Here is a 26,236-nt window from a genome sequence, read left to right on the forward strand (position 1 = left end):
TCCCTGTCTTTAGTTTAACTCTCGTTTTACCAACTCCTAAACTTTGGCCCTGATCTAGACCAAAAATATGGCTATAGCTATGGAGCATCAACAACAACAACAACAAAAAAAAAGTTAAACAATAAGGTTTATGGATAATCATTCTTTAGATGACAGAGCAATCAACATAACTCTGTCAGGAGGGATAACAGGAATACTCAGCCATCTTACAATGAACTTTCTTTAGCATTTACTTATCAGGCAGACTGAATGGATACTGTTTGACCAGATTAATTTCATGTTTTTAATGCAAGTGAATTAATTTACATTTTGTTTTACACTGCACTGCAAATCTAATCATACTGAATAATGCAAGTATTTATTTTTGAGATTGCATTTCTATGCATCTAAAACATGTGTATGGTTGCGCCAAAAGTTTTATTTATTTATTTACTTATTTTTTGTTTAATTGCTTTTTGCATACCAATTAATATTTTGCTTAATTAATACCAAACAATCATCAGATGCTCCGAGCACTGCAGGTGCAGTTTAATAATATAGTTTGGTTTACAATACAGTAACATGACCTGTTTGGCAGCTCATTAATGTTTATAAACTTTAATTTCAATGTTTTAATAAACTTTACTTTACTCACTACCATGTTGCCCAAATGTCTCTAGAACAGCAAAGATTCGCACACTAATAAATAAAAACAAAACTCAAAATCAGCACTTACCGCTGTCTGTCGTTTATCCTAAAAATAAGCGTTTATTTTCTGGTCAAGCTCTGTAAACAGCTGTGACACAAAACGAAAGCTCCATCTCCTCTCAGTTGGTTAAAGTCACTTGTTGCGCGTCTTGCTTTCAGACTAGTTTTACTTCACGCACTCGGGTTATTGAAGAGCGCAAAGCCCCGCCCACACCCATCACTCACTCCACCCAACCAGCGCCGCAGCCTGATCCACGATCAGCTGATCTGCTCCACAGGACTCCGACGAGCACAGCGCATTTCGCTTTTCACCTGATCTCAAGACACAATGCGCAGAAACTGGGTGTAGGCCATCCAAGCCCTTGTGCTTCCAGTTCCAGTATCGGTGAAATCAAGGGTTTTCATGTGATGATGAATTATTATTGAAAAAAAATGTCAACCCTCAATACCCTAACATTGTACTGAATATCATGAAACGAATAATTCAAAAACATTCTATTCGTGCTAAAATCCTTTTTATTGTATGCATAGTAACATTTTGTTATGTCAGGGACGATCTTCGGAAGGATGTCCGTCTTTAATATGTAGCTAATGGTTTGGATCTGTTTTGTTTTAAAAAAAAGTTAATTACTTGAACTTGTCAAGTAAAAAGCAAAAAAAAAGTAATAATAATAATAATTTACAAATAAAAATACACAAGTTATGGGAAAGTATTTCAAGTTTAGAGAAAGAATCAAATGTGGTTATCATCTTTTTATTATTATTATTATTATTTGTTTTATATGTTTATTCCACATGGTTAATTTCCACAGCCTATCATTTGTGTATTGTTAACGTTGGGTGAAAGATTTATTAATTTTTTAATGATTATGGGCTAATGTACTGATTTCCCCCATCATTCAGCATTATCACCATCATCATAAAATCATTTTGTTGAGAGTTTGTCTTGGTGCTACAATAAAATAAGTAATAAAACAACAATATTCAAGTTTTTTTTTTTTATGATTAGTAATAATGTCAAGAAAAACACTTAGCCTACATATATTTAGGCTACCTAAATAAAATTTTCGTTATTAAAAAATAAAAAATAAAAATAGATAACGTAATAACATGAACTGTTGTATTTTTCACTGACTAAACGATGCCCTGACAGCTGTTTAGACTGACAGCGCCATCTAGTGATAGAACACTGACAGCAGATTTACATAATGCAAATGACAGCGATGCCAAACACACTTTAACACACCCTAGTGTATTCACACTGCTAGAAAATTGCTAGAAAAATATAATGAGACCAGAGTAATGTTAATAGAACAATTAAAATCAACCCACCTGATAAAAATTAAATTACGGTACAACTGAATAAAGCAAATGATGACAAAACTGTTGTACAGATGATGACTGAACCGGTGAAGATGCACTGGCTGATTTCTGTGAGTGCATGTGCAGTTAACATCTCATCAGATCTCATTTGGGAAAATAAAGAACAAGATTTTCCCCAAGTGTTTCTATTACATCTCCAAATTTATGAAGAAGAAAACCTCCGTGTCTGTCAACCTCCTTAATATAATACGAGGAGATAAATGGGTCACCAAGTGGAGGAGCACTGCGGGGTGGTAACTTCACAAGCAATCATTTATCAACTATGTTTGTTTTGTTTTAATGTGCATAATTTTGATGTCGGGATAGTTTATCCCAAAATGAATATTCTGTCATCTCATCCTCATGTCATTTCTAGACCTTTTAGTAGGCTAAGTTGGTTAGTAACAGAACTTCATTATCCTGTAAACTTTGCATTTGTGCTTACAGACCAACCTTACAGAACGAAGAGCAAAACACAACTTGTGTGTATCTAGTGTAAGTAGCAGGCCTACTGATGACTCCACCCTTTGTCGTGGGTCTGCGGTGTTTTCATTTCTCTGTGTGGGTGCAGCTGTGAGGACTGTGGAACTTCAGGGAAGCACACAAGAATCTCCATTTAAAATCCCTGCAGCATGTTCAGCAGGGCGCGCTGTCTGTCGCCGTTTGGGGATCCGGATGAGATCCAGCGATGGAGAGAGGCGTTGCAGTGTTTTCTTCATACGGCTTCGTACTTTCATTCAGTTTTACGTCTTTTGAGTTTACACATATATTAGTGTTATTGTACTGAATCTTATTATACAAAACAACAGCTACTATATTTATTTCTTTACTTTAAAAATGGAATGCAGCTCAGCTAAACCCATTTTCACAAAAAAAAGTGAGAAGGAATTAAGACTCACTTTCCTCTATTTTGTCAGAGTTTTGCGGTTCAGCGCGTCTCGAGACTGCGTTTTCTTCTCCACTTCTGCGCTTTGCTGTATTTAAACGCAAGAACGCGCTTAATTAGTTTATAATTAAAAAATATTTTTATTACAGTCAACTGAATCAGTTCTACAGATTAAGCAAAAAATGTATGATTTTGAATTGTTGGACTCCAGACCTCTGACACTGAACAGACCAACATATCCATTTTAAGGAATGGATGTCAACATTTAAAGATACTTTTTTTGTTAAGAATAGTTTCTCAACAGCTCTCACATTAAATACTTCACTTAAAAAAGGTCATGGGACACCAAGTGAACAAAGGTTTTCTAGCGGCCACGGTTTGGCTGATAAGCAGAACTGTAGCACTGGTAGGCTACTCTGTAATTTAAGCAAGTGTTAGTAATAGTATCACATTAGCACCTATATAGAAGAATTCAGTTCATGAAGTTTAAATATAAAATCTGGTAAACAGAACCCTAACTGTGGCCATCAAATGAAAACCCAAAAACGATTTGACTGAAAGGAAAAGAGTCAGCAGGAACATCATGATCAAATGCATGTCAGCCTGAGACATCCTTGTTTGCGGTCCAGCAGCAGAAGCCAAGATGCTCCTGTCAGCAAGCCCACCATGACACTCCCTCGCTGGGCTGTTCCAGGCAGCCAGACCCACAGGAAGTCAGCTCGCAAACACGGTGGTCCCATGCTTATAAAACATTGCCCATTTTTCTAGCTGACTGCAAGTAAACACTCCAGGGCATGGTTTTGATAAAGGCAGGAAGGAATATGCACACAGTCGCACAAAACACACACACACACAGGGAGGAAATGGGACAAAGCCTTCCCACCCAGCCAGTGGAGTTGGAGCAGCCTCCAGATGAGGTGTCGTGTTGGAAGACTGACAGAGTTGGAATTGGCCGAGGTCTCTCCAGCATTTAGCAACGCTTCCCCAGTGCCGTTCCTGTCTCACAGCAGATCTGGGGCCCAACCTGTCAGCGCAGGACAAATCCAATGAGAAAGTGTCTCTCGCACACATGTACAGAGACATAATTTAGGGCAGATGTGTAAGCCAAGGAGATGAGTTCTGGGATTTAGTTTAGTCTTTTAATTGGACAGCCAGGACTGATGTCATTGCGTAAAAATGTACGGATGAGATGAAAAATGAGAAATTAACAGCGAACTGTTATTAGAGTTTGGTGAGGTATGCTGGAAGTTGCATTGCGCAGAAAGACTCTGGCTGTAAACCATTCACCACTACTGGGACAAAACAGGTGCTCCCATATTTCATAACTGACACAGAAATGGGAAAAACAAATAATTTAATTAGGAAGCAAAGTCAATTAACACTGGGAATACGTGGGAATATGCACACACCCCGCAATGAAAGAGTATCATACTCCAATGCTATTTTCCCATGATCATTCACTAGAGACGCAAAGTATGTTTGTCTTTCAGTCAAGTTAAAGACAGATGTTGAACTCTTACAACTGAAATCTGAATTACTTTAAAAAGAAAATGTTTTCTCAGTGCAAAGACTTTTTTTTTCAGACAAAGCTATACAGAATACAGACTATTTTATACCTTTTTTCCCCTTTAAATATTGCATCGGGTGTTTTCACACTGTACTGAAAACAGAAAAGGGTTCCATAATGCCTTAGAAAGAAAACTAACTGTAAATATGACAAATATTTGAACAGTGAAGATAACATGAACAGTGTTTGTGCAGTTGTTTAAATAGACTTAATTGGAAAGTCCACACAAATATGAAAATTCTGTCATCATTTACTCACCATCATCACAAAAAAGATAATTTGATGAATTGGTAACAGTTTCGATTTCTTTTAACTTCCATTATATTTTTTTGGCCATACAACGGAAGTCAATGGGAAATGTTTGCTTACTAATATTCTTCAAAACATCTTTTATGTTCCACAGAAGAGAGAAAGCCATACAGGTTTGGAATGACATTGTATATGTACAAAATCTTATGAAAATCCCAGCAGACGTAATGCCAAGCTTTGACTCAATTCAGATACGAGTGAAATGAAGTTACGCATTTTAATCCATTTTTGCTGTATGAACTTGTAGATGAAAACCAAATGCTGAGACGATAAAAACTGAGGGAAAATAAGAGGCACATACAATAGAGTTAAAAAAAGATGGCACATTTATTGCTACATAAATGTTATATACATATTGTGTTTTCTGTTACAGAGACAGAAAAAAAAAAGAGAAAGAATTCGACTTCTTACTGCTGGTTTTCTGATGTGCATTGACAATACCTTGAATTTTGACATGGGTACAAATCGTTCATCAACCAACAATGCAGACTGGAGACAGAGATGGAGAGCACATCCTCTGGAACATCGAGCTCGTACAATACCCCATACGTACTAGACTGCGAGCTACAATCCTACTTATGTTCTTAAGATGCTATCGATAATCTTTTTTTATAATAATGGACAGGTTATGGTAAATAACCGTACATTTTTTTTTACTATCTAATATAGTAAAATAAAGTAAGAAACTTTTTACTCAAAACTTTTGATTTCAAAAATCTAGAAAGAGTAATATTTAGAATTCAAGAAATGTTCTTACAATATTATTGTATAAAAGACTAACTATAGTGAAAAATAAGCCAAATGTTTTTTTTTATCCTTTTTCATAATTTTTTTTGTTATGAGGGAAAGCATCAGGGCATACAGCAAAATCTAACATATCCAACAGAGGAAAAACAGAACACAGAAAAAAAAAAAAAAAAAAGGAAAAGGGGAAAAAACAGGGAAAACAAAACAACAGACAAAGAGATGACTCATAACCTCGATTAATTTTCAGCCGGCAAAAATACAAGCTCTTGAATACTGAAATGTATAACAAGGCCACAAAGACTAGTGGATTTCACAATAATTTTGTTAAGGAAGGAAACTCTCCACAAAGCAAAGAAAGAGAAAAAACACAGAAGGAAAATAATGCTGATATTCTGAAATCTTTCGTTAAGTTTTGTTCTTCGTATTCTCGAGAGTGGTTCATATGAGAATGTGGCAGTCTTGTTTCAATGGTGTGAACGCATGGAAGACAAACAGACAGGGCAGAAAAAGAGATCCAAAGCAAGACGGTTAAAAAAAAAAAAAAAAACATTTTTGGTCTCACACATTATAAAACAAAAGTGGTGACTGCTGCTCTCTTCAGATTTACAAAGAAAACAAATAATGGCAGAGAAAAATCCTGATCCAAACTGGCTTTGTTCATCATTTCCACTGTTTGCTGATTTTGATGCTTCACAGCGTTTGAATTCATAGAGCTTCTCTTTTTTTTTTTTTGAACAGACATTGCGCTCACATTCTGCTGATCAAGTATCAAGTACTTCAATGCATGAGGGGAAAGACAAAGCCATTCTAAGTAACTTAGAACATCCTTCTATTTTCACACGACAAATATACGCTTTACTATGAAGCCTAGAGAGATGCTTTGTATACAATTACAAATAAACATATAACATGTGGTTACTTTGAGTATTTCTTTTTTTTCTCTCTTTTTTTAAATTGTTAATGGTTTTAGAAAAACAAAAGAACATAAAACAAAACTTCAATTCAGGCCAGGCGAATGAATGGTCTTCGTTTTAAATCCAACTCTTTTTCCAACAGTGCCATGTCTCGCGGTATAACAGAGATTCCTCAGTACAGATGCCCTCGGCATAACCACGGCTCTTCGACCAAATAAAGTAACGTCTGAATACAAACAAACTGAATCGGAAATACGTCTTTCGCTTTACCCTTAACACTATATGGCAAAGGAATCAAAAGGACGAGACTGCGTCCCCTTTCCCGTTTAAGACACTAAGAAATATGCAGGGAATGCTGGGGTTTTGTAACGTTCTGCTTTCCGTATCTGTACTGCTCACTAATGAGTATAAACATGTCAGCTTGTGTTTGACCTTTGACCTTTCAGTAAAGCCAGAGTTTGCCGTTCCACCATCGTCTCCACGACACAGGGAATCTGGTCAAAACGCACAGGCTGATCCTATTTTGCCTCACTCATAAGTTTCTGTCTGTGACGAGGACTCTGACTCTACACTATCAACATACAAATAAAGAATTAGGTAGTTTTGGTTTCTCATGCTGTTATTTGTGGAATGAATGTATGATAAATATAAATAATATATTATTTCTTTTTCCTTTTCTTTTTAGACACAGGGAGCCATCAGATTCTTTCACGAGGGCACGGAATTTGATCTGAATATATTAATCTGATCGAGTGGATGTCTGAGCGGAGAGGCCCTTCCACCACAGACCGACAAGAGCGAGGCTGCAGACAGCACACGACTCTGATGTGACGGACAAACTGCAGATCTACTGAAACGCCACCAGCTTCTAATAGCAATGTCAGAACTTTCCCTTTAAACATAGACTTACAGCTCAGTAACATAATAAATAGGAAAAAAACAAACAAACGCAAAAAGAAAAGAAAAGAAAAGAACAAATTGCTGTTACAATGCATTCGTCAATTCAGTTTAGGCACAAGGCAACTTCCACGTACAGGGTGGAGGGATGGCGACAGTCTCTGATTGTACAGCTGCGGCACACGGCTTGCAGACAGCGATATGTGCTGAGGGGCTTTTATGCTTGATTTTTTTTTTTTTTTTTTTCTGGTGGGCAGAAAGTTGCTTATCGATATGGGATGTCTTCACAGGGAGCTGGGCACTTGCCAGTTTTCTTCTATCTCAGGATTGCTTAACGGTGGAATTTTGCTTCGAGTGGTCTGTCTTTTCAAATTTGTGTCACAAACTGTGAGTCCTGTCCGCCCGTGGAAAGCAAGGTCACCGACTCTGTCTAACGCACGCCATCGGGATCCATTTGATCTGAAAGTGAGGGAAAGATAAGGACATTGCTTATGACCCACTGTACTGACACTCAGACCACTTTCTTATGTGTGTATGCAGTACAGTTCAAAAGTTTGGGCTTTTAGTTTTTTAGAGAAATTAATACTTTCATTCAGCAAGGATGTATTAAACTGACAGTAAAAACTTTTATAATGTTATAAAACATTTATATTTCAAATAGATGCAGTGCTTTTGAACTTTCCATTCATCAAAGAATGTTTTTTTGAGAATCAAATCAGCATAAAATCATTTCTGAAGGCTCATGTCACACTGGAGATTGGAGTAATGATGGCATTTGTCATCACAGGAATAAATTGTATTTTAAAACAGAAGTTTTGAAAGTTTCAAATTGTAATAATACTGCATAATAAACATGACAAATATTGTTACCAAACATTTATACGATATTGTAACTGACTGTATACATCAGGAGTAATATAATCTCTTAATATAAAGTCTAGATCAGTCAATGCATTCCAAAACCTAGTTAAAGGCATCGGGTGCATTTCCAATGTAAATGTTCCTTAAGGAAGGTAAGAAAGGATGCAGCTCACTAGGTTTTGGAGCAGAGCTTGTGCCACAGCAAAGCAAAGAATCTTGCTTGTGGTGTTGTATTTTAACCACCTGCCTGTTTTACATCTCTGTGTGGAGCTGTTCGTGCTTACCTGGCTGTTCACAGATGGCCCATGGGGTTGGATGTGTCTGTGAGGCCCGGGTGCACAGGCGGGTGGGCTTGCTGGGGGTCACCTGAAACCCCTGACACCTTCTCCTCCTCCCTCCTCTTAAGGCAGGCTGCTTTGGGGTTTAGGTTCCTCTCTGCACACAGGAGAATTCATATTATCTCACCACTGTGTATAAAGCAATACTGAAAAAAGTAATCATAACACTTTTATAAAGCTTTCATTGCCTTATAAAACCAGCTCTCTGAGATCTGTTGAACTGATTAATATAAATTAGGGCTGTTGCCAGCGGCCCTAGTGAAACATGACTAATAAACCTGAGAGTGGAGATTACCATACCGACCTGAGAATCATGTTTCCTGATAGTATTTCAGCTATCATGATGTGTCTGTTTAGCTTTGCCAGATTTGTGAATTAATAACTATTGATCTAATCCAGGGGTCATCAAACTTGATCCTGGAGGGCTGGTGTCCTGCAGAGTTTAGCTCCAACTTGCCTCAATACACCTGCCTGGAAGTTTCAAGTATACCTAGTAAGACTGCTTCAGGTGTGTTTGATTAGGGTTGGAGCTAAACTCTGCAGGACACTGGCCCTCCAGGACTGAACTTGGTGACCCCTGATCTAATCAGTCAGATGGTTTTGCAAAAAGGTCTGCAACTGTTTGCGATTGAATTTGCTACACTGATACAGTTCACTCATGCTTTATCACACCAAAACAGGATACTTTACAATATCAGAAAACAAAAAGAGTGCTGGTTGAGGTGGATTTTTTCAATGCACTGCATGAAACAAAACTTGTAAATGTCTTTTATCATTTGTCAACAACAAAGCTTCTCTTTTTTTGCACATGTAGCTTGTGAACTAAAGACAATATGTATCCATAATAATGTCAAAAAAAAAAAAAAAGTCTGATCAAAGGCTAGAAACCTAACAGGCTGTCACATAGAATTCATTAAATGTTTAATGCTGTTAACACTGTTGTCACATTTCTTTATTTTTACATTTCCAAAAAAAAGATCATGTTTGTGACTGAAAAAGATTAATTGTGATTAAATATTTTATATTTGACTGACAGATCTTATATAAACATGACATAATTGCATTGTGCTGGACAGTGTCTGACCTCTGACTTGCTGTTCGAGGCTGAGAATGACAGCGACGGCCTGGTGAAGAATGAGCAGTTTGGTCTGGGGCTTCTCACTCTTCAAGTGCAGCTGACACATGCGGCCCAGCTCTTTGAATGCCTCGTTGATGTCCCGGACTCGCAGCCTCTCACGGGCATTGTTGGCCATCCTCCTCTCGCGCTCACGCTCTGCCTTCTGCTCGGGGTTCAGGTCCTCATCTTCATTGACACTGCTGCAGAACAATTCACAACTGTCACACAAGACGGAGGGATGAACCTGAATGTATATGTGCTTGACGTGACATTTCATTTCAGGCATCAATTAAATAGAAGCGGTGCTCTGTGCTAATATTTCATTCACTGTCTCTGAGGTCAATGTTGAAGTGCTGAAGGACACTTCGAGGAGTGGTTGCCTTGCCTTGGTCGAGTGCTTCCCCGATTCTGCTTCATATCCCTTTTTTCACTCTCGTCGTCTGATCTGAGGTCATCAGAGGAGTGGTTATCATGCATGTCGTCTTTTTCTTGATTCTCGACCTTCAGGTCCAGAGAAGGAGCAATTTGACTGGCCAGAGCACTAGCGATTCCTGTCAAACACAAAAAAGTACACAGTTACTTAAAATAAACACTTAACCTCTAAAATGTAGTGCTTTGAGACTTGTTGTAAGGTCATAAAACTGTGTATGAATCATAACTGAAGAGGCAAACACGACCAATACAAAAACAAAACAATAACTGAAAATAAAGCACGTAAAAAAAGCTTCCAACCTCTGAATGTTTCTGCCTGGTGGTTGAGCTCCGCGCTGGAGGTGGGACCGGCGTTGGCCTGCAGGCCGCCGTGGTTGTTGTTCAGGCTGACGGTCTCTTCGCGGTGAACAGAGCCCTGTCAGAACAGATAGCCATAAATACATGAGGCAGAGAACAGAGCAAAACATCAAGAGTCCCTCTGATCATGAAGCCATCTGATCAGTGCCGAGAAAACAAAAGTGATTTACATTAAATCGGGGAAGAGACAGATCTTGGACTTCAAAGCGGAGAGAGTCTCTGTGTTCCTACTGTAGAGTGTGACCTCCCCTCTGAAGAACTGAGTGGTATTCACACTACAAAGAACGACCTTCACAGACCCAAATTTGTGCTCAGAGAGACATGCGGCACTTCAGTCCTGAGCTCTGACTCTGTTCCACCAAAAAACACTCTCATGTTGTTTCCAATTTGAAAGCGTATGTCTATACTTTGAGAGGCAGGTTGATTGTAACATAACATTGGACTGGATGCTGCACCGCTTCAGACAATATGGATGGATTTCAGGGGTAGTGGTAGAAGGGAAACAGCAAACATCAGGTTATTTAAAAGCATTTAAGTCAACATGAAGCACATACAGTATCTCACAGAAGTGAGTACACCCCTCACATTTTTCTAAATATTTTATTATATCTTTTCATGTGACAACACTGAAGAAATGACACTTTGCTGTCCCCTCAAAATAACTCAACACACAGCCATTAATGTCTAAACCGCTGGCCACAAAAGTGAGTACACCCCTAAGTGAAAATGTCCAAATTGGGCCCAAAAGTGTCAATATTTTGTGTGGCCACCATTATTTTCCAGCACTGCCTTAATCCTCTTGGGCACGGAGTTCACCAGTCCTCTTCCACTCCTCCATGACAACATCACGGAGTTGGTGGATGTCTGGATACATGCTTGGCCAGTCCATCACCTTTACCCTCAGCTTCTTTAGCAAGGCAGTGGAGGTGTGTTTGGGGTCGTTATCATGTTGGAATACTGCCCTGCGGCCCAGTCTCTGAAGGGAGGGGATCATGCTCTGCTTCATTATGTCACAGTACATGTTGGCATTCATGGTTCCCTCAATGAACTGTAACTCCCCAGCGCCGGCAGCACTCCTGCAGCCCCAGACCATGACACTCCCACCACCATGCTTGACTGTAGGCAAGACACACTTGTCTTTGTACTCCTCACCTGGTTGCTGCCACACATGCTTGACACCATCTGAACCAAATAAGTTTATCTTGGTCTCATCAGACCACAGGACATGGTTCCAGTAATCCATGTCCTTAGTCTGCTTGTCTTCAGAAAACTGTTTGCGGGCTTTCTTGTGCATCATCTTTAGAAGAGGCTTCGTTCTGGAACGACGGCCATGGAGTCCAATTTGATGCAGCGTATGGCGTATGGTCTGAGCACTGACAGGCTGACCCCCCACCCCTTCAACCTCTGCAGCAATGCTGGCAGCACTCATACGTCTATTTCCCAAACACAACCTCTGGATATGACACTGAGCACGTGCACTTCTTTGGTCGACCATGGCGAGGCCTGCTCTGAGTGGAACCTGTCCTGTTAAATCACTGTACGGTCTTGGCCACTGTGCTGCAGCTCAGTTTCAGGGTCTTGGCAATCTTCTTATAGCCTACGCCATCTTTATGTAGAGCAACAATTATTTTTTTCAGACCCTCAGAGAGTTCTTTGCCATGAGGTGTCATGTTGAACTTCCAGTGACCAGTATGAGAGAGTGAGAGTGATAATACCAAATTTAACACACCTGCTCCCCATTCACACCTGAGACCTTGTAACGCTAACGAGTTACATGACACCGGGGAGAGAAAATGGTGAATTGGGCCCAATTTGGACATTTTCACTGAGGTGTGTACTCACTTTTGTGGCCAGCGGTTTAGACATTAATGGCTGTGTGTTAATTAATTTTGAGGGGACATCAAATTTACACTGTTATACAAGCTGCACACTCACTACTTTACATTGTAGCAAAGTGTCATTTCTTCAGTGTTGTCACATGAAAAGATATAATAAAATATTTACAAAAATGTGAGGGGTGTACTCACTTCTGTGAGATACTGTATATGTATATTGTATACTGTAGGTTTTTTAACACTGTGTATATACAGTATGCTTTTATTGTATGTTATATCTATAACTAATTAATTCATATTAACTTTCTTTTTTATAAAACTTATAAAAACAAAGAAGGTGGATTTTCTGATGGGATGTGAAGTTTACAGCTGACATGATCTAGTAGTTTTCAAATCTATCACTACTCGCTATTGTTGTAAATTATTATTACATAAATGTTACTACATTAAGAAGAATTAACAAGAATTTAGGAAGGCTACAATACTTACGACAGTAGCATAAAACAATGTCTTATCTGTCATTCAAAAGTTTGGAGTTGGTAAGATTTGTAATTATTTTTTTTTGAAAGAAGTCTCTTATGCTCAGAAAAGGTTGCATTTATTTGATCAAAAATACAGTAAAACCATAATACTGTAAAATTATTACAATTTAAAATTAACTGTTTTTAATAGATTTTAAAATGCAATTTGTTCCTGTGATGGCAAAGCTGAATTTTTTAGCAGCCATTCTTCAGTTTCACATGATCCTTCAGAAATAATTTTAATAGGCTGATCTGGAGCTCAAGAAACGTTTCTTATTATTATCAATGCTGAAAACAGTTGCGCTGCTTAATGTGTTTGTGGTAAACTGTGATTCATTTTTTTCAGGATTTTTTTTTTAAAGAATTCCAAGTACAAAAGAACTCCATTAATTTGACATGGAAAAATTTTGTAAAATTATAAATGTCTTTACTGTCACTTTTGACCAATTTAATGTGTCCTTTCAGATTAAAGGAATTAATAAAGTATTAAAAAAAGTTATGAAAACCTTTTTTATTTCTATAGAAAAACCATGTACTGCTGCATTGTGCACAGTAAGACCAGAAATGTGTTTTAACAAAGTAAATTAATTTAGATTTTTAAAGTTGACTTGAAGGATCTTTTTTTTTTTTTGGACAATTTTTGAAATAGACATCATTTGTCAGCATTTATATGTTGAAAAACCTTACATCAAAACAAAATGGCTTATTCACATGTGGATATGGCAACAAACAATCTGCCCTTTCAAGCAGAACATCAAATGACAGTTTGACCAGCATTCGTCACTGGTGGCTTCCAAACTCATCTGGATTTGATCAACGTCTTGCCATGCGATTAGCGACGCAATGGAGAAGAAACCGCTGCAGCCCCCCTCCAACTCTCTTCCTTCCACCCCTGCCACAGCAGGTGGGAGCACGTTCGCCCGCAATCTAGTTTCCTTTTTGAGGATCCACAGGATTGGGAGTCATGGCGAAAGAAGAGAAAGGAACAGAAATGGGGGAGAGGTCTTTCCCCCCTTTTCCTTGAGGAATGCGTTCCTAAGTCACTGTTGGCCTCTGTTAACCTCCGTGCCGCCCAGGCCCAAACCCCTTCCCCCACGCTCTAATCTCAGCACCACTCTCAACAGGTGTCCAAACAACTCTTTGTCTGTGGCAGAAGAGGGATGGAGGAGAGGGGGGTGCCAACCAAAGAAGGCAGCCATTTTCCTGTCTGGGCTTGATTACCATACAGCTGAGGCGCTCAGACACACACGACTAAAGCATCAGATTTTCTGAGTTGTTAAAAAAGACGAGGGGGGAAAAAAAGAAAAGAGGGGAGACAGAAAGAGAAAAGAGTGCGCCAAAATAAAAGCACGCTGGCTGTGCTGAATCAGGACCTTGTCTGAGTGTGTGTTTGGTTCGAGCCTGGAGCACAGAGCTCTGTTTGTGTGTGTATGAACACATAGTCCACTGACAGCAGTGTGACAGCTCCCGCGCAGACGAACGGATCGTGACACAGCCCCAGCACTGCTCTGTCACTCTGCTGCAATCTCCTCTCTTCTGACTGAATGAAACGCACCTCTGTTCATCGCGATTGAAAACATAAGCTATGCCGAGCCAAAAATTTGTGAACATCATGTGGCAAATCAGAGAATGACTGAATTGTTGTTGGAAAATTACAGCCATTAAGGGATAGTTCACCCAAAAATGACTTTCTTTCAATGGAATCTAAAAGAAGATATCGTGAAGAATGCTGGTAACCAAACCACTGAATGGAAAAAACCCCCCCCACATTTTGCAAAATGTGTTTTTTTTTGTGTTCCACAGAAGAAAACCATATGGGTTTGGAACAGTAGGGTGGGTAAATAATGACAGAACAAAATGTATTTATAATGACCTACATGAAAGAGATTTTATTTATCATTTACATTGTTTTTAATCGCACTGTATAATCACGTCGAATTAGTTTTGAATACATTTTAAATAATTATTTTTGTTAATTTTATGTCTTATGCATTTGTTATAATTATTTTAGGATTTTAAAAAAAATCTTTTTTATTTGAAGCACTTCGAATTACTATTGTGTACATCAATGCAAAACTAACTAATACATGTGGAGCTGGATTTTGGACCAATGAGATTTCATCATGGACAGGGCTACTCTGTGTGACACTGCAAGAATGCAAACAAAAACTGAGAGCATGTCTTGACGTTTGTTACAATTACAGCTTTTTAGGACAAAAAAAAACGTTATTTTTTTTTAAACATCAATTTATATCATTCCTGGTTAGAGCACAGTGTTTGTGTTGCATTTGGATTTCTAAATGTGTTTCTTTTAGACTGGAGCTATGAAACATTATTGACACACATAGAGTGTCTTGTGTGGAGGGGAGAGGAAACTATAAAAAAGATATTTATTTATACAAAATGATTTCTCTAATTGTACATGTTGAGCATGTCAAACTTTGTTTGACTTAAGCTTCACTAACATGTGCTACAGCATTCCAGACATTAACTGTCTGCTTGAAATGTTAAATGAGAACAGCTAGTTGTTTATCAGGAAATTTCAGATCTTCGTGGTCAACTAGACTTTCCACTGTAGTCATCATTCACAAAAACATTTTTGAGTGTTGCTTTAGTCTTCGGACAAAAACAAATAGGTCAGCGTCAGTTCATTTGAAAAGTTGAAAGAAAATCCAAATGTTGTTTTGAATACAGAAAAAAGGCTATGATTATTTCCTATTATTGGGAAACCACTGGGAAATGCCTCCCTCGCTTGTTCCGACTATTACAGCTGTGCGCAGATCTCTCTGTTGAAGGGAATGAATGTCGTGGGATGGTGGGGGAGATACAGAGTGCTTTAGTTTCAGCAGGTCTCACATCACGCAGGTCCCCACAGCCCCAGCGAGCTACGGTGCGGAAATGTCTTCCAGACCGGCACTGATCTACTAGATTCTACTGTGACTGCTTTTCCCATTCAGCCTGAGGAACGCAGCTCAAGGAGGGAGAATGAGCTTGGGTCCAGCCATTACGCTTATGGAAAGTATGTGGGTTTAAGTTAAACTGCTCTCAGTGGAAAATAGTTCAGTTTCAGCACATGGCCAGGCCTTCATTTTAAACAGGTGGCTTAACTCTGTTTATTAGCCTATTTGGAGAGGCACAATGAAAAAACACATGCATTTCTCTCACTCGTGCCTGTAATAACTGTACAAGACTTTGACCTCAAAAGCAATGAGACATTCAGTGGCTCTGAAACACATAAGCTAAAGTTTCCTTTGTGACGGGGAAGTTTTCTTTACCATTTGTGCTGTTCGGTTGGTGACCAATCCAGAAGCGGGGAAATTGGTGCCGATGGCTGAGACTGGCCCATTGTGCACTTGTCCTAACAGGCTGTGGATGTCGCTTGACAGGGCGGCAGTGGAGCCCACAGCGTGATTCCGCAGGACGTGGATTGCATCGTCCAGCCTGTCCAGCCGGTCCTCCATCCGAGACTGAAATGAGTGATGCAAAGTGGAGGGAGAGAAAGAGAAAACAACATAAGCATAAATGAAATAAATATCACCAGACTTTATTAAAGACATAGAATTACAAAATGGCAAAGAACATTCAAAAACAAAGTGAAGAGAAAAGTTGAGAAAAAGTGAAAGGCTAAGCCACTTAAAAAAACATCTGGTGAAATAAACAAAACCGAAATAAACAGTTTTCCAGTAACTGCAATATGGTAATTTTTATGTATTAATATCATCAAAGATGAAATGGCAAAACAGAAAAAGCACAGCCAAATCAAAAGAAAGCCGATGGCTGAATGGAAAAGAAGGACAGGACGTGACTATCTGAAGAGCGGGAATACCTCACAGACATCCTTTAAGAAGGACATGGCATCCTGCAGATGCTCATGAAGCTGCTGGTGCACACGATTTTTCTACAGTCAGACAGGAAGAGGAGAGACACGTACAGTGAGAGACGAGACAGAAAGACTGCAGAGAAAAGCAAGCACGGTTTATGAGAGCTCGGCAGAGAAAGAGGGCAGGGAATCGAAGCGGAGCGCCAACTGCCGACATCTTGGTACTTGTTCAAGTAACTAATTACGATGAACCATGGTTTACTCTGCCGATCACAGCTCATTTCCTGATTCCTGGAGGGCCGCTGCTCATGGACGGTCCATAAAAATGCACTTGCAGCTGGCATACAAGTATTAGAGTAAATATTTAGCTACACACCCCATAGTGTGAATGTATGACGTGGGAAGGAAAGTGTGTGTGTGTGTGTAAACTGATCTCCTGTTGTGGCTCAGCTCCCCAGTCAGCCCTGGAATCCTGCGGCAGTGGTTGAACGCAGCAGCTGCCAGCACCCCACCCCCATCACACACCCTAACCAATCCCTAACCACCCCACCTTCACACACCCCGGCCAATCTTCATCCACCCCGGACGAGAGAGGACAGATGGCAGGAGACACGCCCCAAGGGACGGGTATTGTTCGGTCCCCACGGCCCCCTCCCAGTCCCGCTCATGACATTTGTCAGCCAGGAATGTCCATGTAAAGCTACCCCCTGCCCTCCAGAAGCAAGTCATCTACTGACACAGTGTCCATTAAAAAGTGCTCAGTGCCAGGGGGAGGGGAGAGCGCTCTTACCAGAGAGTGAAGGGAGTTCTCGTAGTTTGGGGAGGAAGGTGCCTGCCCAGTCCCACGGGGCCACTGAGTTGTACCTGCGGACAGAGGCAGAAGAGCTTTTTAGTCACCTGACACATTACAACTAGTTGGCTTCATTGCAACAGGTGAATCTGAAACGAATGAGAAATGGAAAACAGTGCTTTTTGCGCAACATGTCGACTATGTTGTCTTTACTGGCTGCATGCAGAAACAAACAGTGTGATCACTGGAGTGCAATTGATCATGATCTGATTCTTTTAATGAACTCACGAGTTATCGTTTAAGGAACATCTTAGCTGTAACATATGACATTTATATAAATAAATAGAAAAATATAAATTGTAAAGAGTCCTAAAATTTTAAGAGTCTGAAAAAAACAAAAATCACCTTTAAAGTTGTCCAAATGAAGTTCTTAGCAATACATACTACTAATCAAAAATTAAGTTTTGATATATTTACAGAAGGAATTTTACAAAATATCTTCATGAAATATGATCTTTACTTAATATCCTTATGATTTTTGGCATAAAAGAAAAATCGATAATTATTGACCCATACAATGTATTTTTGGCTACAAATATACCCGTGCGACTTAATACTGGTTTTAAGGTCCAGAGTCACATATTATATTGAAAACGTATTGGTTAAGCACATTTGATTTGCTGTAAAAAAAAATTAAAAAAAAAATTAAATATATAAATACAAATAAATAAAACAATTTCATTTAAAGATTATTTAAGAAACACATTTATTGTTCTTGATATAAATAGTATGTTAATACACTTAAAAATATTTGTTCACAATATAATACAATACTTTTCTTTTATGTAGTGTGCACACGGTACAATGCACTGATACACTTTCACAATAGACTAAAACTCATTTCCTATCCTGACTGATTCCAGCTATTCTCAATGTGGGCTGTTTTCCTCTAGGTCTCCAGACACATCATTTCCTATGACTGGGTCATATCCTGCAATGTGAGAAGGGTTCGAGGACGACCCTTACACGCATACATACACAAACCAGTGCTGAGGGACATCTCCTACTTCCTCTCATTAATGAAGTCATGACTAAAAAAACCTGGGAGAACAATGCAGGACCGCGATAAGGGCGATGACTTGGACCCCGAGCATCTTCCCTTGACTCTAATACTGCATGAGCTCAACGGAGAAGCTCGATATTCCAGACATAACAGGATGAGACCACGACTCTCTCTCAGATCTCAACTCGCACAAACAAACTACTGGCCGGTGAGCGGTGATGTGACCAATCTCATGTCAGACGCTGTCAGGGAAAAGAAAAAGCACTGTTTGGCCACATTACTCAAGTAGCAGCATAAGATTTTATTTGGCTTGGTCACATTCTCAGCCCTCAGACTCAATGTTTCGCTTTTTTTCCCCTTCAAAATTCAGTCGCTGGAAGAATTCAGTGAATGTGTTTTTGTTCTGTGGCAGTGTGTGCGAGGCTGGAAGGGACTATAATGAGGATGTAAATGACTCTGGTCTGGTCTCGGTCTAAACGTGCTGATTCTGACTGGCCATAAATCAACACCGCTCTAAAAGAATGCACATCTGCTAATCACAAATCAAAACTCTGGTGGTGGGGGTCGCTTTCAATCCCTTCACTTCCAAGTCTACTTCACTCCAACTGGCAAACAATCCACTACAAAAAAAGTCTTGCGTGAAGGCTGTGGAGAACAATAAAACAGGCCAAGTACCCTTAATGTAGCATGACCCAAAGGAAGCCTTTTTGGCTTATTTACATTAATCAGTTTAGGAGGGAGATCTGCGCTCCTCGTCCTTCGACCTGACTCCATCAGGCACATACTCAACCACTGACTCTAGGTGCTTTGTTGACACCAGAGATTTCCTATTTTGATGGTTGTCATAACTGTTGCGACGGGCCTACTGTGGTCATACGTCTAGCTCTGCTAGCACAGCGCAAGTCCTTCTCAGAAACAATCGGTGAATTTCATCTTGTGTGTAACAGGACATTTTTTAGGTAAAGATTTTCCAACCATTTGGCCTTCCCAAAGTGAAAGCAGCTCTAATTTGAAGGAATTCCCTCTTTAAAACCACAAAGCTCTCAGAAGCAGACTCTTATTAAGGGCCTATTAAAAATTACTTTGGGGCTATGAGAAGAGAGTGCAACGTTTAATAAGGCCCCCTCATCGGCAGCCAGCTGGACAAATGAACGTGGGCCGGTGCGGCACTCTGCACGTGCTGCTGGGGTCTAATTGGCTGGTATGGGCAGCAGAGACCCAGCTACGATCGGGTCTAACGGCTGAATTTAATAACTAATCCAGAGAAACAGATGGATGTGCTTTGCTTAATCATAACATCATGAAATAATGTGTACCAACGTCTAAGAACCATCTAATCAAAAAAAAAAAAAAAAAAAAATTCAAAATATACAAGTCCTCAGATATCAAAGGGAACGTTGACTGCCTGCATATGAGTGTAAATCAACTTAATGATGTGATAAAATTGCAGGCAGAGAGAAAGCCAAATGTGACTAAACACTACAAGCATTTTGATTAATCAATCAATATTTGATGAATGAATTCTGTTCTTTCTAAAAATGTTAAGTAAATATTAAGTAAATACATTTTTAAATAAATAAACTTCTTATTTTATATCTTATTTTTTTCCAATTTAAATATACACTACTATTCACAAGTTTGGGGTCATTACATTTTTTCAAGGAAATTATATTTGTTTTCAGCAACAATGCATTAAATTGACAGTAAAGACTTTTAAATTGTAAAAAAAAAAAAATCTTTCAAATAAATGTTGTTCTTTTGAACTTTCTATTCATCAAAGACTCCTGAAAAAATGCATCACAGTTTCTACAACTGTACTAAGCAACACAACTGAAGTATTGTGACACTAAAGACTGGAGTAATTGCTGTTGCAAATTTAGCTTGGTCATCACAGGAATAAATTACATTTTAAAATATATTAACATAGAAAACATTTTAAATTGTGATAATATGTTACTATTTTTACTCTATTTTTGATTAAATAAATGCATATAATCAAATAAATGAGTATAAGCGACTAAAACACTTACCAAACCCAAACATTTAAACGGTAGTGTAGATTAATTGAAATATATAAAATATATAAACATGTTTAAAAATAAGCACATTATTTACTTACACATTTAGTCCATTAATATATTTTAAAAAAGGAATTCTTTAAATAATAAAAAAGGTGCGCTAAGATGACAGGAAGTTACATCACAAGGTACAGACTGCTGAGTGGAGAGGAAGGCTGTCTCTGAGCTGAGTCATCCTCTCCCTCCCTTCCTCTCAGTCAGTCATGCTAATAAATGAGGATCTTAGCAGGCCGGTCTGTCATGGGCAACAGCTGTGTGAGGAACAGGGCAACAGCTGAAGCTAAGGAGTGGGACAGACACCGACACAGCTGTCACCACTATATCAATGAACACACACACACAACTGCCCTCTCACTGAAACTACACGCTGAGAAACTGCCATTTGTAGCACCCAGTATCTCTGTCTATCTTTCTGTGCTTCAAAATATTTTTTCATTTAAAATGACTGTGCATCAGTCTTGTCAGGCGCAGATAAAAATCTTCACAGTGGTTGGTTATCTATCCACCACTAACCAGGGTATAACTCCCCCGACACCATCTTCAATCTCAGCGGCTACGGGACAGTGTGTTTACTCATTTACGTGAGGAGGACGGGGCTCGCTGTGTGTGTAGATACACCGCGTCAGTGTGTTATGTGAGTCGGGCGGTCGAGACAGGGAAGGAGCTGACACTTGCTGCGAAGGCAGTTAGTATTGTTTGATAGTAGGCAAAAATCCTGGTACGGTGACAAATAGACCACTGTGATTGTTCATTAGACAAGAGCTTATTCCAGAATCTCATATCAATGTTTAACGGATCATTTTAATGTTTAGTGTGTAACGGATTACGCTTACATGCTTATATATATATATATATATATATATATATATATATACACACTACTGTGGTTTTGTGATTGTCTGTTAATAAAATGCAAAATGTGGATTGTGTTGAGGGTCTGTCTAAATGTGTGATATAATGAGCTACAGTGGCCCCAAAAGGTATATAGCCTTTTTGATGGACGACGTACACACTGACCAAAAAAAAAAAAAAAAAAACTCCTATAAAATGTATTGCTGTGTAGACTGGATAATGTTAATAGAATTATTAATATATTAAAAAAAGTTATATTTTTAAAGCTGTACACTACTGCTAAAAAAGTTTGGAGGCAGTAAGGTTTTTTGAAAGCTTTTAAGTCTATGTTCACCAAGGGTGCATTTAATTGATCATATTTACAGTTTTATGTGTGTTTTTTATTTAATTTTTTTTATTTTTTTCAATTATTTAAAACTTCTTTTTAACATTATAGATTTATTCGTTAATTGTCACTTTTGATCAATTTAATGCATTCTTGCTGACTTAAAGTATGATTTTTATTTTTATTTTTTTAAATCATACTGATCTCAGACTTTCCAACAGTGCACATTCAATGATGTACTTGATCTTCATTTGACACCTTTTCTAAGTAAATATTAAATTAAATGCAATTAAACATGATTCAAATAAACATAAATGATTCACAGCCCCATTACATGCATGTGTCCATGCATTAGATGACAAATAGAAAACAAACTGGCACTTATTTATTTTTTTAATTAACAAATGCACACTTATTAGCACAATTTCAGGTTTTAAATAAAAACCAACACATATTGTTAAAAATTAATACAAAATATTTCTGAAATTTCCTGGTAATTTTTTTTTGGATTATGTCCATATCTGTGTTTACTCTAATAGTACACCCTTGTGACTTCACATATATACTAAAAATGGCTTTGGGATTAACTAAAAAGAATTACAAAAAGTACTATTAAGGTGATTTTTGAAAAATGTTCAAGCACCAAAATGCTTACAAATATTGTGTTATATGATCCACACATTCATATATTTTTAACTGTGTCCATATACCTCTGAGGGCCACTGTGTGACTGACCGGTGAGGGTGTGGTGTGGAGAGAATGTGTGTGTGGGGTCAGAGAGGCAGACCGGTGCTCTACCTGCTCTTCCTGTGGGGCCGCTGGCTGTCACCACTGTACCTGCTGTGCCAGCGCCCGCCTGAGCCGTCAGAGGAGAGGGAGAGCCCACTGGAGTGGAGGGGTTTGAGGGGAAACTACTGCTGGTGTGGTCAGGAGAATAAATCTGCAAATGAAAGCGGGAGAAAGAGAGAGATCAGTCTGTGAGGAAGCACGCTCAACCTTTAAAACCTGCAACCTGTCGTTTCCCTCTCCGGCTTTACAGCCGCAGTTAGCATCCCTCAGTCTGTGCTCAGCCAAAATTGGCTCATCAATTCTGCTGATTTTACAAGCGGAGCAGCAGTAAAAAAAAATGCTCACAGCATACATATGGGCTTTTAACAGCCTACGCCGCCCTTTATAATGTCTGCAGAAAAACACACAACCCCTCCTGCACTCTAAATGCTGTGACACCTGCAGTCCAGCCAGCGTTCTCTGGCTTTCTGACACATCTGTGGTTGTTATTAAGTCAAAGCCTGGGCCCACGCCACACACCCGCTGCATGTTGCACATCACAAGTGAAACCACATGAGCACAAAAGATCAGAAACCAAGAGAGCGGGAAAAAGGCTAAACAAACAGTGATGGTAATAATTCACATTAGAGATTGGCGATGTGTCCAAAAACTTACAGCACGGTGATGGTATATATATAAAACAATAGTGATAACAAATGTTTTATATATTACATAACCATTATTTTATTTTGTTAATAACCAGGTTCGTATCAAAAGATAACATTATTCTGAAATGAATTCTGTCATAAAAATAACTGATATAATCCTTCACACTTTTCAGTTAAAAACAAAACAGTAACATAAACACGACTAGATGAGCCACATTAGAAGCCATTGTAAAATATGCTCAAATTCTGTTTACATGGCGTCCATAATGTCACTTCTAATACATAATAGAGAGGAGATGGAATAGAGAAAAGCAGCTGGATGTTGCAGAGAAAGAGAGAGAGAAGACATGGTCATTAATCTCTCTTTTTGGAGCTCATTAGAGTGAATGAGTCTGGCCCGTGGCTGTGTGGATGGGCGTCTCTGGCTCATCTTCAGTTATGGATGAGAGGTAATAAAGCCTCTCCCTGCCTGCCCAATAAACAGCGACTGAGACAGGCACAGCCCTGCCCACACCATAATAAACAAACAGATGCTATGAAGAAGAAAGGCCTCCAGCCTTTACCTCACAGAGCAGCACCGCCGCCAGACTTTTTCCACCTTACCGGTGCTGTTTGCGTGAAAATCCTGAAAAAAATCCTGTCTTCGAAACTAGAATTTTTTGGTTAAGCCAAATGTCAAATGCATGCTCTGCATTCTGCTAAAATGGTTTTCAGTCCCATAATGGAAACCACTATGAAACATTCAGGTTTTGATCCCAATTATCTGGCAGGATTTGAGAAAAACAGCTCTAAAGTTGTGGGCCATCACTTGCAGGGGATCATGAAGTCCATTTGACTTAAAAACACATCAAAATGCGGATACTATCGTTATTAATCTTCTTATTAAACCCTGAATGCCACACTTTTGTGTTTCAATCAACTCTGCAAATCCTGCCTGGGGCTTTAGTACATTCATCTCTCAGAGTAGACAGAGAGATAGAGGGGGCCAGTGATAGAGTGAGAGTGATACACAGAGAGATACAAAGAAAGAAATCATCTGCGATATAGAACAGATATTAACTGATATCAGAGGCTTTTTTTCTTATTTAAAGCAAATGTATTCATTACAAATTCAATTATCCTTGAGTTTCATAACATCTTAGTATTTGGTTTGTCTATCTTCTATTTTAAAAAGACAGAAGCACTTGAGCTGCATGAACTCCACAAGTTCATGATGATCATGTTCTCCAGCATGAATTGAGATGATTCAAAGAGCATCTTGACCTTCAATCTGATCATCTGTACAAAGAGCCACATGATCAACATCACAAACGTGCTTATTTCATTAGTAGCATTGAAATCTGAAATATTTACTATACATTTCATGTCAATATGGCAAAATACTAAAACTTAGTTTTTTTCCAGACTTAAATTATACTGAATTACAATTTTATATGTAGCCTCAAACAGTCCACATCTGGATGTTTCCTTATTGTTCACCAGTATCTGATCCATCACAACTGTGCCAGACGAGCGCCTGTCCCCTTTGCCCTTGTGCTTCAGGACCTCTTATGGTCATGCGTCCTGACCTAATGAGTTGAAGCGGGCCATTCAGAGCGTCCTGACCGACTTCTGCTGTATTTCCAGTGTAACACCACTCATTTTACAAACAACAAACGGATCTCCGCCCCCTCATCAGTCACGCTGCTCTCCGCCAGCGGGGGCCCAATGAGCACAACCCATCCAAAAGAAACCTAAACAAAAGTGGCACAATGGGCGGCCTACAGAGCCGAGCCGCAGCAGTTAGGACGTTTCCCCCCACCCCAGCCCGACCGTGTCCGTTTCACCACAGCTTTATCATGCTAATAGAATTGAGTCTGCAAATACAAAAAGACTTAATTTGTGATTATCTTTCAGCCGCACTGTCTTGTGTTTGTTTGTGTGCCAGAGTGTGCTCTCGTGGCACGGCAGGCCTCACCCACAGTATCTTATTACATTTTTTCCTCAATCAAAGAGCAGCGATTAGGTGTCTAATTTCTCAGAAAAGGAAGGCGCTACGACCGTTCCGACATCAAAAGGTTAGAAAAAGCTTGTCCTTGTCCTCGGCCGAGAGGTGAGTCTATGACTCCCGTCCGAAACAGTGCTGAATCAGTCCAGATGTGTTCCTACTTTAAAAAAAGGCTTGTTGTGACTTACTGTAGGATAAGCAAGTCTGCAGGATTTTTTGGAGCTAAATAAGTCTTTAAGTTAAGCTCGGCAAGTTTTAGAGGTTATTGTAAGCTCCAGTTTCAGGGACACATTAGGAACTCGCACGAACGCCAGCACTCATTATCCAAACCAACATATAATCCACAGGCTTTTATGTACAGCTCCTTTTCTTGTATACTGCGAGATTAAGAGCACAATTATCCGGGCTTAGGTCCAGCAACATCCACAAACATATCCCCTGACCTTATTCAATCTCTTAACCTTCTGCACTGCTACTAATACCCAGCCTAAGAGCACAAGTCCTGTCCTTTAAAGAATTAACTGCGCCATTATGTCGGGTAATCTCGGCTGCGTCTACAACGCAAAGATCCCGAAAGCAAGTTGGACAACATGGGGCATGTTTACAATGCCTGAAACCATATAGTGCTCAGTGGTTAAAATAATAACATAATGTCTTTTATCCATTGCACGGTGGGATGTATATAGACGGAAGTCAATCCCTGTTCTCTGAAATGGTTAATGTATGGATTAAGAGGTCTGGTTGAATGGGGAAGGATCTCACCGAAGCCAGGGCTTTTCCCAGCGCGTCTCCAGTTTGAGAGCTTCCAGTGGCGTTCCCTCGGTTGGCAGCAGCTACACAAAGACCACACAGAGATACGGCATTCACATCGGAACAGAGCTGACAGAGATATTAATGTCATGTATTTTTTATTGGCGAGTACCAGCTGGTGCTAGGTGTGTCGAACTAAAAAAGTGCTGAAATAAATAAGTGATAAATAACCTTCAACAATGCTCTGGGATATTTAAAAAATGATGTGATACTTGTGTGAAGAAAAATACTAATGAATGTTGTAC

At 39.2% G+C, this 26,236-nt stretch overlaps 2 protein-coding genes across 13 annotated transcripts in view; both read right to left on the reverse strand.

Annotated features, from left to right (window-relative positions):
• The window catches only part of cgnl1 (cingulin-like 1), a 28,527-nt gene extending 27,657 nt beyond the window's left edge, over positions 1 to 870 (reverse strand). The window contains exon 1 of the mRNA XM_058781859.1: positions 716 to 870. The gene's annotated coding sequence lies outside the window, so the exon portion shown is untranslated. The remainder of the gene's footprint in view (positions 1 to 715) is intronic.
• Positions 871 to 5,110: 4,240 nt separating this feature from the next.
• tcf12 (transcription factor 12) overlaps positions 5,111 to 26,236 on the reverse strand; it is a 110,889-nt gene continuing 89,763 nt past the window's right edge. For 6 of the 12 annotated variants that reach the window (XM_058780959.1, XM_058780957.1, XM_058780956.1 and 3 more), the window contains 10 exons: positions 25,944 to 26,014; positions 22,557 to 22,698; positions 17,441 to 17,514; positions 16,657 to 16,728; positions 16,106 to 16,297; positions 10,418 to 10,532; positions 10,071 to 10,236; positions 9,653 to 9,885; positions 8,515 to 8,665; positions 5,112 to 7,828 (listed from right to left, as the gene is read on the reverse strand). In XM_058780959.1, coding sequence (XP_058636942.1) covers positions 8,523 to 8,665; positions 9,653 to 9,885; positions 10,071 to 10,236; positions 10,418 to 10,532; positions 16,106 to 16,297; positions 16,657 to 16,728; positions 17,441 to 17,514; positions 22,557 to 22,698; positions 25,944 to 26,014 — 1,208 coding nt within the window. In that variant the 3' untranslated portion in view covers positions 5,112 to 7,828; positions 8,515 to 8,522. Of the gene's footprint in view, positions 7,829 to 8,514; positions 8,666 to 9,652; positions 9,886 to 10,070; positions 10,237 to 10,417; positions 10,533 to 16,105; positions 16,298 to 16,656; positions 16,729 to 17,440; positions 17,515 to 22,556; positions 22,699 to 25,943; positions 26,015 to 26,236 lie in introns of all 12 variants that reach the window. The other 6 variants (XM_058780952.1, XM_058780962.1, XM_058780951.1 and 3 more) reach the window with 5 other exon arrangements.

The sequence above is a fragment of the Onychostoma macrolepis genome, chromosome 07 (genome assembly GCF_012432095.1).
Source record: "Onychostoma macrolepis isolate SWU-2019 chromosome 07, ASM1243209v1, whole genome shotgun sequence".
NCBI classification, from domain to species: Eukaryota; Metazoa; Chordata; class Actinopteri; order Cypriniformes; family Cyprinidae; genus Onychostoma; species Onychostoma macrolepis.